This window comes from Dermacentor variabilis, chromosome 9 (assembly GCF_050947875.1).
Source record: "Dermacentor variabilis isolate Ectoservices chromosome 9, ASM5094787v1, whole genome shotgun sequence".
Taxonomy (NCBI): domain Eukaryota; kingdom Metazoa; phylum Arthropoda; class Arachnida; order Ixodida; family Ixodidae; genus Dermacentor; species Dermacentor variabilis.
In genome coordinates, this window is record NC_134576.1 from 34,665,358 (window position 1) to 34,681,734 (window position 16,377).

Here is a 16,377-nt window from a genome sequence, read left to right on the forward strand (position 1 = left end):
AGGGGCAGTGCCGATCTCTGGTTTGGTCACCGATGATTGCGAAGGCTCCAGGATTCCTGAGAGAGTGGCGTCTGACGACGTGGAGTTATCTGCTTTTATCCCAAGCATAAATGGGAGCGGGACACTGCTCGCGGTTAGCGTACAGCCCTTATTCTGTGTTGCCGAATCTTCTGTGGATTATCTCAAAATACCAGGCTTGATGTGGTCACATTGTCATCGCACTAACCTGTGGGGGCCTTTTATGAGCCACGATCTGTGGCCTAGCTTTTCCAAAACCGTTCCCTCTGTCCAGATCGGATTCCCTCCAAAGTTTCAAAAGAAAACTGCTTGTCCGACAGCGAGTACTCTCGACTTTGTGTCCCTGTTGCAGTTGGTATGGATTTTGTTCGCTTTTGCTTGGGGCTGAGTGTACGTGAGAGCTGTATCCAGCTCACGCCCGAACACAAGTGCTTCTGGCATTTCACCCGTTGATGTGCAGATGGTGGTGTGTTGCTTTAGAAAAAGTGGGCCAGCCTACACGCGAATGTTTCGTCCTTGTTTTTGGCTAATGCTCGTTTTGTTTCAAAAGCCATCCTTTCTGCTTGGCCATTTGTTGTAGGATGGTACGGTGTGCTTGTTACATGGATCACCCCATTCTTCTTTAGGAAGCTCTCAACTTCTACTGAAATGAAGGATGGCCTGTTATGCCTGCCTGCCCAACAAAAGTACCTTCGTGCACATGCCTTCATGACCACAATTATATGGTGGTTTGCAGGTGCGAGTTTAAGAAGGTAGTTTCTCGCCTCCGGAAGCCTCTAACAAGGCACCCTTCCTGTGCTGAAAGCTCAGTCTCCAGTTTCCGGCACGATGAAAACTGTTCTTTTGGCAGTTTATGAACTTCAGCATTTGAAACAGCCTCCATCACTTGGGACAGAACTGAGTCCTCTCGAGTCATTCATGCTATTTGACGCGGTGAAAGCACGAAGCTGGGCATGGTAGCCAACATGAGCACGTCTCTTGGGGGATAAGGTTCATCTTGTGCCGGTAGTGGAAGTCAGCTTAGAGTGTCCGCATTTTGGTGCAGTAGGCCAGGCCTGTACAGCAACTTGTAATCGTACGTTGCTAGTTTAAGGCACCATCGCATAATCCTTGATGAAAAGACCCGGGATACTTGCTTTGTTTCACTCACGATTACAATCAATGCCTGTCAATCTGTTATGGTCACATGCCGGCCAGCTGTGTACTTATGAAAATGACTGATGCTGTAGATTACTGCTGCACTTTCTTTGTTGAGCTGGAAGTAGCTCTTTTCGGCACTTCCCAGTGTTCATGAACTGAATGCAATGGGTGCCTCTCGGCAAATAGCATCTTCCCGAGCGAGGACGGCATCAACGCCGCACGGCGATGCGTCCACAGACAAAAGAAGGGGCTTCGTCCCGTCGTAGTGAGTGAGCACTGTAGATGCACGAATCATCTCCTTAAGTGCCTCGAAATTGGCTTGATGCTTGCTCTTCCACTTCCAGGGTGTGTTTTTCTCTAGGAACCTATACAATTCCACCACGACCATTGCTCTGTTCTCCAAAACGCAGTCGTCAAATGAAATAAGGCCCAGAAAACCCCTTAGGGATGTCTTGTCAGATGGTTTGGGTGCTTGAAGTATAGCCTCAACCTTTTTCTCGGTGTTGCAAACACCATTGCCATCAATTCGATGTCTCAGAAACTAAACTGACGTAATTCCAAACCTGCACTTTTCTTTCTTGAGGCGTAAGCCTTTCTCAGTTGGTCTCGACAGAACCTGATTCAGATGCTCTGCGTGCTCATTGCACTATTCCCGTTGACAATGATGTCGTCAAGAGGAACACTCACCCCTGGAATTCCAGGTATCTTTGTCTCCCTCAGGCACTGGAAGATAGCTGGTGTAGTGGAAATTCAGAACGGGAGGCATTCCACCCTGATTAGTCGTTTTGTGGTGTTCACTGTGAGCAGCGCTGCTGTTTTCTCATCAACTTTCAGTTGTTGATATGCTTGATAAAGATCCAACATTGAGAAGAGGGTTCCACCATGTAGGTTTGCAAACACTTCATCTGTAGTTGGTAGCAGGTAAGATGCCTTCTTCGCTGCTGCATTAACAGTAACAGTATTAACAGTACTCCTGTAGTCACCACAGACATTGAGTGTACTGTCGGTCTTCTGAACAAGTACCAATGGGGTTGCCCATTTGGTATGCTGCGTTGGTTTTAGGATACCTTGGCACTGTAGATGGTGAAGCTTATGTTCCATAAGTGCCTGCAGCGCCACTGAAATTGGACGAGCCTTGCAAAACATTGCTGTCGCGCCGTCTTCGAGTTCCAGGTGAACTAAAGGACCTGTATAGCTTCCAATGCCTTCCTTGAAGACACCTGGGTGTCATCCCACGACCTCTGTAATTTCTAGTGCTGGCTCTCCAATGTGGTTGATTCCCTTCACCTGAATTTGAAGTGCCAAAAACCAATCTCTTCCTAGGAGGTTGCACCAGGTGCCCGTCATAACCAACAACGGCAGCAGATAGTCCTTTGATCTCAAAATCACATGAACTTGTGCGGAGCACAGGACGTGTAATTGTTTACCTGACCATGTGCACAAATCGAGCGGCTCGCATGAAAGCCACGGAGTGTTTTTCTTCCACCTTCTGTAGTTCGTGTCCTCGCTTATCAGGGAGCATGCTGTACCTGTGTCCACCTCAAACTGGACTGGCTTTCCCTCCACTATCAAGTCCACGAGCAACTTGGGGCAGTGTGTACGTACACTATCTGTGTGCAGCTTGCAGCAGGATTTGCTGACAGGTGGTGGCTTGACACTGTGTGCCCATTGCTGCTAGTTGTCGGAGCGTGGTTCCGTGTTTTTCTTTTTCTTTGAGATGCAGGCATGCAAGACGTGACCTTCCTTGGAGCAGAAACGGCACTCGGCTGTCTTGAATTTGCATGTTTCAGGGTCGTGCAAGCCGTCGCATCGATAGCAATGACGCGCTGACGTATCCTTCACTCCTGGCTTGATTTGCGACGTCCTGTTAATTTCCTCCGAGTTTGCCACTCCCTTGATATCTCGCTGATGCCTTGACGCACTTTCCGCTGACAAGGCTAAGTCCACAGCGCATTGAAATGTAAGGCTTTTTCTGCGAACAGTGTCTGCGGAAGATGTTCGTGCCAGACGCCGCGGACGAACTTGTCCCGCAGCATCACATCTTGGGGCGGCATAGTTGGGTTCGCCGCTGAAGCGGTCGTTTGGGTGTCAGGTGACGTCGTCGATATTGTAGCCGAAGGCAGCGCTCCGAAGTCGCAGTCGGCTGTCAAGGTTCCGAGGGCCGCAGCGTAGCTGCTGATCGACTCGTCTGGCCGTTGGTCGGGTCTTTGAAACACGTACCGGCTCTAAAGCTCGGATGTCCTGGTGTCGAAGTGCCGCCTAAGAAGTGTCACTGAATCATTCAAGTTGACTTCTGCCGGGATCTTCTGCGCTATCAGCGCGCACACGGTGTTCGAAAGTGTCGGCTGTACAAAGCGTGAGGAGAAGTGCCCGCTTCTTCGCTGACGTCGCTCGCCACGAAGTAAAAGTCGAGGCGCTGGATCCACGATTCCCATGATTTGGCCGAGAAAGGCTCGACAGCGCCGTGCATTCGTCCTGTAGCCATGGCCTTAACTGCGAAAACTTATAGATATCTGCTTCGCAACTCCTGCCTCATCGCCAGTGTTACGTACGGGGTCTGGCCCCATCCGTGAAAGGAGTGCGCATCGGTTGGTGGCAGAAAACAGACTGCGTTTATTTTCTACAAAAGACGCAGGCGAGAGCTGCATGTGTTCGAGGGGGCAAACTCTCGGTGCCTGTCCGGTGGCCGAGACGCTGAGGGCGACGGAGGATTCTCAGAACTCGACTCGGGATAATGTCGCTTCCCGTTTCTCCGCGCTGGTGCTTAGTCCAGCCGAGGAGTGATGGTGCGTCGCTTCTCCACAACACAAGCTTTCGCTAGCACAGCTACAAAAAGTGCGCCATCGCGCCGTACACAACCGAGCACATAGTGACGTATGTTGTCGCAACATTATGCGGTAGCAAGTAAATAAATAATACAAAAAGCGGCACAGGTGAGTCGACGGCACAGTGTTCTAAAGGTGGGTCACCACGTCAATGCCACACATGCAGCACAGAACATGACAGTGCAAGAGTCGCGTTTTCACCATGACGCGGAAGCTTCAACCTACATCGACAAAAATATGACAGTGTCGTCTGCTGTTGGCGATAGTTGCCGACTTCGAACAGTGTTGCTCTGCGCACTGCCGAATGTTTACCAGCTTTCAACAGGCGTCGCGTCCCCAAACCGAAGTGCGGATGCAGGCGCATTCGTACCGCTAGAGCTAACTAATAAAAAATAACTAATAATACAGCAAACGTAATAATAATATCCAGGCACGATGCGAAATATTGCTGGTCGCCAGCACACGAGGCTGCCAACTCGCTGATGCATGTTGCCAGTTGCTGGTTACCTATTTGGACAACCAGAGGGCGCATGCGAACCGCACCGCATCATGCGGACTCAGCGTAAATGCAATTTTGTGACCGATCGCGACGACCGCCCGTTTTTCACGAACCGCATGCATGCGGTGCGGCGTGCGGCGATGGGCGGTTTGAGCGTAAATCGGCCCTGAGATGTGTCACGCGTTGCAGTCTCGCCGGACGTCGCCGTGCGGGAACAGTCGCGTTTGCTGTGAGCTCTCGGCCCCCTTGCCGATCCGATCTTGTCCTGTATAATGACCTGTATATAGTGTATAAAGTCCCTTTCGTTATTCTCACCGACGCCTGACTCGGAGTCTTCGCTACCAGCGCTCTGTCACGAAACGGGTGACGAGCGCTACGGGACCACCTCAAAGTCGTAATAGTGGTGGCAGCGGTGCAAAGTCGTAACAGTGGTGGCAGCGGTGGGATGTCGTAACAGTGGATGGCAGCTACGGGATTGACCGGCATCGGCTACCTCGGCGCGGTGAGTGCCTGAAGTTTACCTCAAACACCAGACTTTCTTTGACACAGGTTATAGTAGCTTAGGGAAGGATTTGGTGTTCCATTGTGTTAACCTTGTGCGTTTCAAGCATAGTGAGAGTGCTTTGAAAACCAGGGGATGCTGAGGGGGTAAACAGGGCAGTGTGTGAAATACTTGCGGGTGTCTTACTAGTAGCGTTATAGTAGCCTACGGCAGGTATATTCAAAAAGGGTAAACAGCAGGAGGACAGTGTGAACGATGGAGAAGTACAAGGTCAAGGAACTTCTCCAAATTTGTGAGGAGTTGGGCATTGAGTTGGGCTCAACCAAAAGAAAGAATGCGATCCTTGAGGTCATGAGGACTGGGGACGTAACGGCTAAGGAAGCCGAAGAGGCCTGGGCGGATATCAATGAACGTCGGGAAAGGGAGGAAAGGAGAGAAAAGGAACGTCGCGGAGGAAAAGGAGGAAAGGAGAGAAAAGGAACGTCGCGAGGAAAGGAGAGAGAAGGAGCGTCGTGAGCACGAGCTTAAAATGAAAGAGTTGGAGACCCGAAATAGCACGCCGGCGCCTAGTCTCACTTCTAACGTTCCAAGAATACGCGATCAACTTCCACCCTGTGTCGTCGGAGAGGATATGGTCAAATACCTCGTGAAATTTGAGCACGTGTGCGAACGGAATAGCATTGAGCGATCCCTCGGGGCACAGAATCTGTTAGCCTTGCTTCCTGGGGAGGCATCGGATGTAATAACTTGCTTATCGAAAGAGGCGTTTGAGAGCTACAGTGATGTGAAGGAAGCGCTACTGCGGAAGTACAAATTGTCGCCCGAAGCTTTCCGGCAGAGGTTCCGGTATGCAAAAAAGGCCCGGGAGTCGAATGTTGACTGCGCGTTTCGTCTAAAAGCCGACCTGGTGGAATGGCTGAAGGGCGAAGAGGTTTACGACGACTGCGACAAAATCGTCGTATGCATCGCGTTGGAGCAGTTCTACCGTTGCATTGATGAGGATGTAACGCTCTGGCTGCAAGATAGGCTAAAGGAGGTTAAGCTAAACAAGGCAGCAGAGTTAGCGGAAGAGTATTACACCCGCCGCAGCTTGCACAGCAAGGCAGTGCGCGTAGAAAAAGCAGATAGGAGAGATGGATTTTCCGGGAAGCCCGACGAACGGAAGCAAAACACGCGTCGCGAGTTTCGGGAAGACGAGTCCCTTACCAAAGAAACAGTAAGGGAAGGACAGAATGCATCTCCGAATGATAACGATGGTCCCAAACAGCGAAACGATACGACGCGTTCTTTTGAAAAACGGAAACCGTTAACCTGCTACAATTGCAAAAAGCAAGGGGACATCGCTGCGAGCTGCCCAGAGAAAATTGCTTTTGCAACAATACAGGAAACTCACAAAACCATACGACTATTGGAGCCATATGTGCAGGAAATTAAGGTAAACGGTAAGAAGTGCCGTGCACTTCGGGACTCTGCAGCAACTATGGACGTTGTCCACCCGTCTTTCGTCTCCTCGAGTGATTTTTACGGGAGAGTGCGCTAGGATACGGCAAGTGGCCGAGGAGGAGAGTGTCTATTTACCGATCGCAACGGTTATCATTGAAGGAGAGTTTGGGACACTTAACACAGAAGCCGCCATGTCTGCCGCCCTCCCGGAGCACTTTCCCTACATCTTCTCAAATAGCTCGGAGCAGCTGCTGAAGGATCAGGGCAAATCATTCTTTGCCGACGTGGCGTACATGGCCCTCACGCGATCCAAAGCGCGCCCGCTGTCAAGGGAACTTGACTTTGCGTCGGTGAGCGAACAGCAGTGCGGCACACGGACCGATCAAGGTAACTTGAGTGGCGAGCAGGCACGGGAGAGGCAGAGCTCGGAGGCTGACCTGGTCGAGCCTGTCCTGGAAGTGACTGGGAGTGACGCGTGCAGTGCTAGCCGCGATATGGACACGACGCCGCAGTTAGGCGACGCCGGCTCCACACTCGCTCCGGTTTCCGCCAGCTGGCAGGAGCTGGCTGCAGTTGAAAGGGAAAGTCTGATTCGCGAGCAACAGGAAGACTGTTCCATAGCCGATCTGAGGAAGAGCGTCAAACGGGGAGTGAAAACAAAACGGGTTTCATTTTACAAGGAATCTGGCTTATTGTACCGCCGCTACATGGATAAGCAGGGTCGCAAATATAAGCAGCTTCATGATTCCACGAAAATATCACCGGGAAAAATGAATGACCTCATTTGCTTCCTCAGTAGTGTGTTTTCGGTCCAAGTGACTTCAAGGGGACCATTCTATTTGTCATTATTATTGCTGATTATTAATTGTTCCTGATATTTTGGTGTGTTGTTCATTTGAAAAATGGTTGTTTGAGCCTTGTGTACTAGATCGTGCACCTGCCTCTTGTTGCAGCGGGAGCAAAAAGGGGGATAGCAATTTAGTTAGGTTGATTTGGATTATGACCTTGTCTGGTGCTTGACGGGAGATAGAAGGCACTTGTTTGTGTTGGGTGTTGCCTTTTGCCGGTCGGTTTTGCAAGCTGCAGAACGACCAACCGGGACCAGTGGCGAGAAGCAAGGGCTTAGGAACGACCCGAGCGGAGCTGGTCGAGGTGCCTTGGCGACAACGCGGTGAGCAGAGCTCCTGTCCTGGCGAGTGGGACCTGGGCGCGTGAAGTTACCTGGCGTCCAGACACTAGACGTGAACTTGGACGAGCCTGACGAATGTGCGCGCCTGGCATCCGAGCCACGTGGAGGCAGCTCGTCTTCCCGGCGCCTTATCTGATGGCGGGGATGCTGTTGTGCCATTACCACCAGCCCGGATTCCGAATCTACAAGATGCAGAATTTATCCTGCGAACGCCCTTTGGACAAACCCGGGGCTGCGCCGAAAGGCACAGCGCCCTAATTCTCCCTTGACAAGTCAAGATGCTGAGCCGTCAGGCAGCGGCGTCCCCGGAGAAGCATCGGCAAGCGACTTGTCCAAACGTGCAACAAAGTGCTAGGCAGCCCGGCGCCGTATTTCCTTTTCCCTGGAGGTCACCGCGCACGGCAACTTGGAAGCGGGAGGCCAGCGCGGTCGCTGGTTTGACCTCTCGGACGACCGTCGAGTGCTGGCTTTGTATTGGGCCGTTTCAGTAACAATCGTTTCTCGGGGCTTTATAAGTCCCGACGCCGCCGCCTGGAAAACCGGATCCACCGACCCACCGGGAGCCCAGTGCCGCTCTCGAGTGGAGTGAGATGTGTCACGCGTTGCATTCTCGCCGGACGTCGCCGTGCGGGAACAGTGGCGTTTGCTGTGAGCTCTCGGCCCCCGTGCCGATCCGATCTTGTCCTGTATAATGACCTGTATATAGTGTATAGTCCCTTTCGTTATTCCCACCGACGCCTGACTCGGAGTCTTCGCTACCAGCGCTCTGTGACGAAACGGGTGACGAGCGCTACGGGACCACCTCAAAGTCGTAATAGTGGTGGCAGCGGTGCAAAGTCGTAACAACGTGCACTTCCATCGTAGTTGTACGTGGGCAGGTAAATTCCTCGTTGGCATTGCGTAATTCTCGCGCGGGCGCGGTAGTGCTGCGCAGAAGTTGGCGCCTCGGCGAGATTGTATTGCTTTATTAGATTTTATTTACTAGTTGCAACAACGTGTCGTTATTTTGTATTATTGAAGGCTCCTTCAGGGCATCCCAGCGGCAACGGGAACACTTGTAATGTCACGTGCTCTCCAAAGGCCTCTGTTAGCCGTTACATGTGCACTCCTGAAGCAGTACTTGCAAAAAAAATATATATATATGTATCGTCGCGCTTACCAAAGCACCCCGCAACGATAAAAGCGCCCCGCGACTATTGCAACATACCGCGCCCGTGCGAGAATTACGGAACACAAATGAGGAATGTCTCCACGGAACTCTTGTAGTTCGTCTGTATCCCGGCTGCTCTCGGACGCGTCCTCAATATTGGAGGCATGAACGGCGGCTACTTGCACCTTTTGTGTGCACGATTATAATTACCGAGAAAGGCCGCAAAGGACCGTAGGCCCGCTGGTAAGGATTAACATTTTTACTGCTTTACGTTAACATTCTTGTGCGTCCGATTAAATAAATGGGCATCGTATGCGTCATATGCGCTGTCTGTGAACCTACGAAATCACGTACACACACTTTCACGATGTCGAAATCTGAAACTATGGTATCTACGCGCGTGTTTGACGACACCGCGTGCATGCGTCGTGTTTCAGCAACACGAACTCTCAACGTGCGCGTGCTTTACGCCCTAAATAATGGTCCTTTTCTCTATTTTTTCCGCAATGCAAACACTACATTCTTAAGGCCAGTTGCCGACTGACGAAGCAACACCTCGATTGAAAAAATTGCTCTGCAGGGCTTGACCGAAGTTTTCCGCGGATTTCTTCCGGTAGTGTGTTAGCCTTCGTCTGCTATGGCAGGGCCAGCACGCGCGGCGCCACTGTCGAGGCCGCGCCGAGCGGAGGAGGCAAGTGGTTGGTGCTACTTCTGGAGATTGAGGGGTTTTAGGCCACTTCTGTTTACGCCTCCGCCTGCGTTTACCCGAATACCGGACAAGCTAAACCTCTCTACTGCCAGCAGCGCTTTTTAACGATAGCGTTAAGGAGCCCGTGTCGCAGAAAATCCGGCGTTGCCGCCCGGCGCAAACGTCGGCGTCCCGGGTCTGGTGTCGGACGTCGTTCCGGCAACAATATTTTGCAACCCCTCATACCCAGGCCACCCATGTGACGCAAGGAATGCAGCTAACTAATTCAATTTATCAAGCTAAAATATATGAAACAATCGTAAATTACGACATACACGCAACCTACAGGCATGAAAGCACTCGTATTGTAACCTGGTGGTATGAGAAAACATAATTATGTTGAGCAAAAACTCAAAGAAAGCCCTTTTCCAGCGTTTTCACAAATCACAGACCGACCGCGGCGCCCGCCATTTGCGCACGCAGGCTCGTGGGTGTCTCGGCGGCCATGGAACGGCGCGACTGGTTCCTTGCAATACCTCCAGCTGGCGCTCGCCTTCGTCTCATCGCGGCCCACGCAAGAGGTTGTGTCTCTACCACAAAGCCCGCCTTCGCGCACAGCGTACGCGGCCAGCGTTTCCCGGTAAACATTACGGTTACATACGCTCCAATTGCCGGCAAGCGTCAGGAGTAGCCAGGGAACTTCGAATGTTATCGCGTTCCACTCTTCGAGGCGAAGCTTAAGCGTCCTCCAAGTTGTTTTTCTATTTTTTACTTTCTTTTCATTCTTTGTCATTTTTCAGGTACAAGTCGATCGCTCACATTATGACTACATGACTAGATTTTTCGCTTGCGTGCCTTATTATCTAATGATTACTGAAAATGCAGCGTGTGACAAACACGTATCGGCGCATAGTGGCAGCATCTGTTTGCATTTCCACTTTCCATAGCGTCAAATAAAATGCAAAGCTTTCATAGATTACCTATAATTCTTATAAGGCATGCATCTGACCACGGCTCGCGACAGCTGAAAGACGTGAATGTGCGTATTCGATAAACAGCGCTGTCACGTCGAACATTCTCTTTGCGTAAACTAGGCAAGGTAAATACTGTGCCGTGTACTTATTATCTTTGCCGGTGACCGTCTTTTACCGGTTTAGAAATGTTCAAAGTTATCGCTCAGCGCAAGGCGGGCTTTTCTGTATCTTGTTATGATCGGCCTGCGGGGCCTGACGATCTAGAGGGGAAGCGACCGCCGAACCCTCCTTGCCCGCTGCGGCGACTCGCTTTGTAAGAACGACAATGCGCCGCGTCAACAACCCATCGGCGCCAGCATGTCTACTGCGGCGACTCGCTTTGTATGGACGAAAACGCACCGCGTCAACAGCCCATCGGCGACGCTATGTCTAGATGCGGTCGGTGGACCAAGTATTGTTAGTGGGTTCGCCGTCACCATCTCGGTTTGTTTGGAGCGGGGGAACTCCTGGAAGATGTTTTGCGGTGCGGTCTAACGGGCCCCAGAAGTGGTCAGTCAATGGGCAGATGCGGCGGCCACTGTCTGCGGGGTCAGCTCTGGGATCAAAGAGGCGCCTGCTCGGCTCAAGACCTCTGTCTGCGAGAACCCTCTCATATCGGTGTGTTCAGTGAAACCTGAGCGGAAGTGAGTGTGTAAACCCTACACCTCAAAGGCGGGTCGGCTACGATGACTTTGGACGCTCCCATTGGTCGCCGATTTCGTTGTGCCTAAGTTTTGCTTGTTTTAGTGTACACAAGTTCGCCCAATGAAGAGGTTCATAACTCACAGTTTCGACGCCGCGTCATTCTTCATCGTCACTACACCGCCACAATACGATCCACTACGATCCAGTGCACTCGTACATTGATTGCATTGACCCCCCTTGCACAACGACGTTGATTCTAACAATTCCAGCACATCCTTGACCTGTCTTACACGTCACGGACTGACGCAAGTTCTGCTGCGCCATGCATTGAAAAAGAAACAGAAAGCACCATCTTTAACATTCCGTCATACTGCAAGAGTTGTCAGTGCGTTGTATGACATTGATTCCGCAACTTAAGCGAGAAATATTTCTCGGCCAGCAGCTTAAAGGAACAAGCAACAAGAGTAATAAACGTAATATTTGTACGGAAACCCAGAAACCATTAATAGCTGCGATTGGGTGGATTTTTTATTTTTCCTTTAATGAGAGTAATAACAATGTCGCTGTCAACTGCGGTTGGTCGGTCGGCTCCTGCGGAGTGTTGGCGTGGTGGCTTCTGGTGCGGTGGCAAAGTGTTGGCTTCTCCGCAGTGCAGTGGAACCCGTTTTGACGATGTGATGGCGCTCGGCGAATAGCGGCGCCAGAATCGCTGGACTCTGGCTCCCTAAAGGAAGCCTATGCAGTAACTCTAGTGCCAACAATATGTGCTTGAGAAATAGTCGTTTAAAACAGAACCAGCGCGTTACAGCAGCGATCGCGCTAAGTGGTATGTGCAGATGAAATGAAAGCGCGCTAATTACTGCTCTATCACGAAGCTTTGTCGTCTGGCAATTAACGCGGCTTTGAGTGCAGCACGGATTCTCGGGAAGAGTTCGTGGCTGTGCGTATATTTCGCATTATATCCTTAGGTGAGAAGGACGCTGCGTGCAGCGCAAGCATGTTGCTTTTGGAAAAATGGCGGTGTCTGTTAGGGAGTCCGCTGCAGTCGCTGGCAAGTGAGTACAGTCATGGAAAACTATATTAAGTCTGATTATTCTCGTTATACGAACGCAAAAAAATGTTTGTATAGATAAAAACAGTACTCACGCTTTAATTTAGAGATTTGACAAATGAAAATAGAGCGAGCAAGCTCATAAGATTAAAGTTAGGGCTAGTGACTGTGCGTTCGCTTTGCAGCTGGTTTGAAATAAACGCTGGCGTTTCCTCGGTTCACCTGTACGATCAATCTTCATTGTTTCACCTCACTATGCAATCATGTTGCTTATGGACATCGTAACCCACCGTGGTTGCTTCCTCATTGGAATGGCCAACAGCCCCACGTGCGACACATGTAACATCGACGAGACGCTCGCACACATTATCTGTGTCTGCCCGCGATACAGTGCTGAGAGACAAGTGATGTACAGAGTGCTGGACCAGTTGGACAATCGTCCACTTTCAGAACTAAAAGCTTTAGGCCAATGCTCCGAAAGAACATCCGCGTTGAAGGCCTTACTCGCGCTGTTAAGGTTCTTGCGGTCTACGGGGCTTCACGACAGACTCTAAGAATGCCGCCCCCTACCGCTCTGTAGTCTACGCGCTTTGTTCGTGCTTGTCTCCCTTTCTTTCTATCTCCCCCTTCTACTCTGTTTCTCTTTTTATCCCTCTTAACCCTTCCCCTGCGCAGGGTAGCCAACCGGAACTACCTCTGGTTAACTTCCCTGCCTTTCTCTGCATTATTTTCTCTCTCTCAGTGGCCATGGTGTTGGACTGCTAAGCACGAGGTCGCGAGATCTAATACCGGTCATGGCGGCAGCATTTCGATGGGGGCGAAATGCGAAAACACCCGTGTACTTAGATTAGGTGCACGTTAGGGAACCCCAGGTGGTCTAAATTTCAGGACACCACTAAAGCGTGCCTCATAATCAGAAAGTGGTTTTCGCACGTAATACCCCACGGTTTAATTTAATTTTTTACCGACGTTGTCTTATTATGGCAATTATAGCGGATACTGTACGGTTGCCCATTTCAATGCTTGGGTGCTTGGGTAGCTGTTGCTCTAGACTTAGTTGTTCACGCCATGACGCCCACCGCTATTCATCTTAACGCGTGACAGTGCGGCCACCTTATAGCTCAATCGCGCGGCTGGTCTTCTCCATGGGGCAGCACGGGCTCGATCACATGACCTCCATCTTTGGGCGCATGGGGAGACGGGGTATATAGCATCGACAGCCTTCTCGGATCGGCCTCGCAATCTTGCCTTCGCTCCCGCAGCGCGACGCTCATTCCCGTCGCACCTAGACTTTATTCGGGATAGTACAGAGACGGCAGCGGCGACAAGGAAGCGCATGCACCTGAAGTGCCAGTATAACCGTTATCTCAATAAATAAAATTATGCGGCATTGTTGGAAACATGAGTGAAAATAAAGTAGCTTCTACGCTTGTTCGAATCAACAAGCGCCATTTAGCCGTGTGGCTGCCACTTCTAGTTCATCCGCAACTTACCTATCGTAGTCCAGGACAGTGTGGATACGGTGCGCGACGGTGAGGAGGGTGCAGTTGGCGAAGGCGTCTCTGAGAGTGGCCTGGATCAGACGGTCCGTGTCGCCGTCCATCTGCGACGTGGCCTCGTCCAGCAGCAGTATCTTGGATCGACGCAGTAGGGCACGCGCCAGGCACACCAGCTGTCGCTGGCCCACGCTGCACAAGATGCGGTACGTGTACCAGTTACCGGTCGTCGCAAGCTACGACGTGCAATTTGTTGGGCATTTGAGATCGAAATTTGAAAAGCTACAGAGTGACGAGAACCAAAACACGCATCTTGATGATAGTGCATAGTTACTGAAGTCGATACCTCCTTTCTTGAGCAAACAGGCATGAGTGGGATATTAGGATAGCGAATAATTTTTTTAATGCGCGCTTTATTGAACATCCTAATGATATGGTTAGACCTCGGGGAGAATCTGCTTTCACCAATAGCATTTAAAAATTTCTCAAAATTTTTATTTAATGCAATAGCCGTAGAAAGGTGAAACTGGGTCTTATATGCTTCTCCGCTCACTCCTCTACGTTAATTCTACAGAAGTCGCCGTCATAGAAAGCGAATCTCCTCATACCAATTTTACGAAAACCTCCACCCTGCGCTAACGTTTAGCTAAAATCAGGACGCTTTAACTCGTAGGCTATTGCGCTGCTTGTTTTCCTTTATTAGATGAGAGTAAATCCATATCTAGAAAAGGATGCTTTGCAAGAAATCAAGATAACCCTAGTAGATGCGCCAAAAACTCGTGTAAGCCGGTAAAAGCATCGAATAAGAATGAAGACCCCGCGACTTTGTTATATGTGATGAAAACAAAATATTACTATAAGCAGAATCAGCAATGTATATTGCATTGTAGTATTTGGGCATGACTATCACGCATTTTGCTGCACCAGAGGCTACGCAGACATAGGTCACTGTAATTCCTATAGGTCGGAAACATATATATAGTTTGATGTCTAAAGCTTTCCTATATGTTTATTGTGTGTGGAATGTTTCCGCAGAACATGTTATACCTAGAGTCTTAGTGATGAGCTTGCGTACCGAAGCAGCACTTAGCTGTTACAGTATGCGGACACAAACGGCTTTTTAAAGACCACGGTTCGAAACAGTCCCTACTCTTCAAATATGCTTTAAAAGGCACGACTTCCGTACTTAGCTTAAAGAAAAAGTATTGGCACTTGGAGAGACGTATCTCATAGTAGCATTCTAAGATAGGGGCGCGATGAAACCTTCCGGATAACAATACATACGTCAGCGCAGCAGATATTTATCGGGAGAACTCAAAATACCATCGAGACGGAGCGTGCTCTTAAAAATTCACACTTTCAAGAGCCACCTCGTGTAAATCTAAAGGGGCATTACATGGATCTGACAGATAATTGCATAACTATATCTGGAAAGCAGTAGCACAAAAGTAGCTGTAACTTTTCTTGCAGAAGGAAATCTCAACATTACGGAAGCAGAACAGATGGGAGACAAGCTGTGTAACAAAGAAATGAACCCGGCCAAAAGCCCCACTGTCACCATAAAGGAACATGTTGTCATGGCAAATGGCCGCGATGCTCAAACACTAGACGCAATGAAAGGAGAATACACGTTAGGAAGTTCTTGGTCTAGCCTGTGAGCAGCATAATGCCGTGCGTGGTATAAATAAATCTGTCGATTACAGGGAATCATTGCTAACTCAGCTCAGCTATATGTGAACTGCCTGCCTTTTCATGCATCAAAATCACCCGCTGGTTCTGGCCCATATCTTGAGCCGTGAAGGTTGCCATTATGATACTGCGACACAGGCAGGCCTTAGAATCTGAGGTTCTACTTCCACTAAAAGCACTTGCAGAGTGGGTTGGCATGAGAATCCAAAATCCCGAACTTTTCTCAAATATAACATCTGCGCAAGCAACAGCACAAAATAGAGAGAGAGAGAGAGGGGATGTATAGAAAGATGGGAAGGTTAACCAGAGGTAGATCCAGTTGGCTACCCTGCATGGGGGGAAGGATTCGGGAGATAAAAAGAGAAAGAGAGCGAAAAGGGGAGAGAGAGAGAAAGAAGACGAGCAAAAACAAACCCCGTATGCTATAGAATGGTAGGGGGCGGTGTTTTTAAAATATATCGGAAAGGCCCGTGAACTACAGGAATCTTAGTAACGCGAATAATACCCCTGTCATACGGTCACCCACGAACTCCGTTGAGCATGAAACTCCCTAACGGAAATTGACGACAATGGAGTTGCGGCCGTGCTACACGGCACAGTGCGAGCTTTCGACGGACGCCGCACGGGATAGAAACGGCGCTGCTGCGCTTACTTCCGCGTGCAACTATTCACATATACGGTCGCCGTTAAAGTAATTAATATATGTGTATTTTCTTAACGCAGTATGTAATAATATAAAATCACAGCGAGAATCTTTGAGCTACGTTAAGGCAAGACTTATTTTTCAAGAATAGCGAATTTGCAAGCGATGCTGGCCACACTGCGCTCTTGCTTTCGTGCGTGGGCAGGGCGGGTCACGTTGTTGGGCCGGTGCGCTTCGAGTTGTGATTGAGCTGTGTAATCGTGCGTGTCTGTGTGTTCGCGGTGAGCTCAACTGCTTCTAGATGAGTGACGAAATTCGGCTTGGACGACACGTGCGGCTCGCGTGCGTATAAAAAACCAAATGGCGGAACGAAGTTTCCCGATCCG

At 50.0% G+C, this 16,377-nt stretch overlaps 1 protein-coding gene across 1 annotated transcript in view; it reads right to left on the minus strand.

Annotated features, from left to right (window-relative positions):
- LOC142592599 (ATP-binding cassette sub-family C member 2-like) overlaps positions 1-16,377 on the minus strand; it is a 244,672-nt gene that overhangs the window by 22,572 nt on the left and 205,723 nt on the right. The window contains exon 26 of the mRNA XM_075704136.1: positions 13,657-13,851. Coding sequence (XP_075560251.1) covers positions 13,657-13,851 — 195 coding nt within the window. The remainder of the gene's footprint in view (positions 1-13,656; positions 13,852-16,377) is intronic.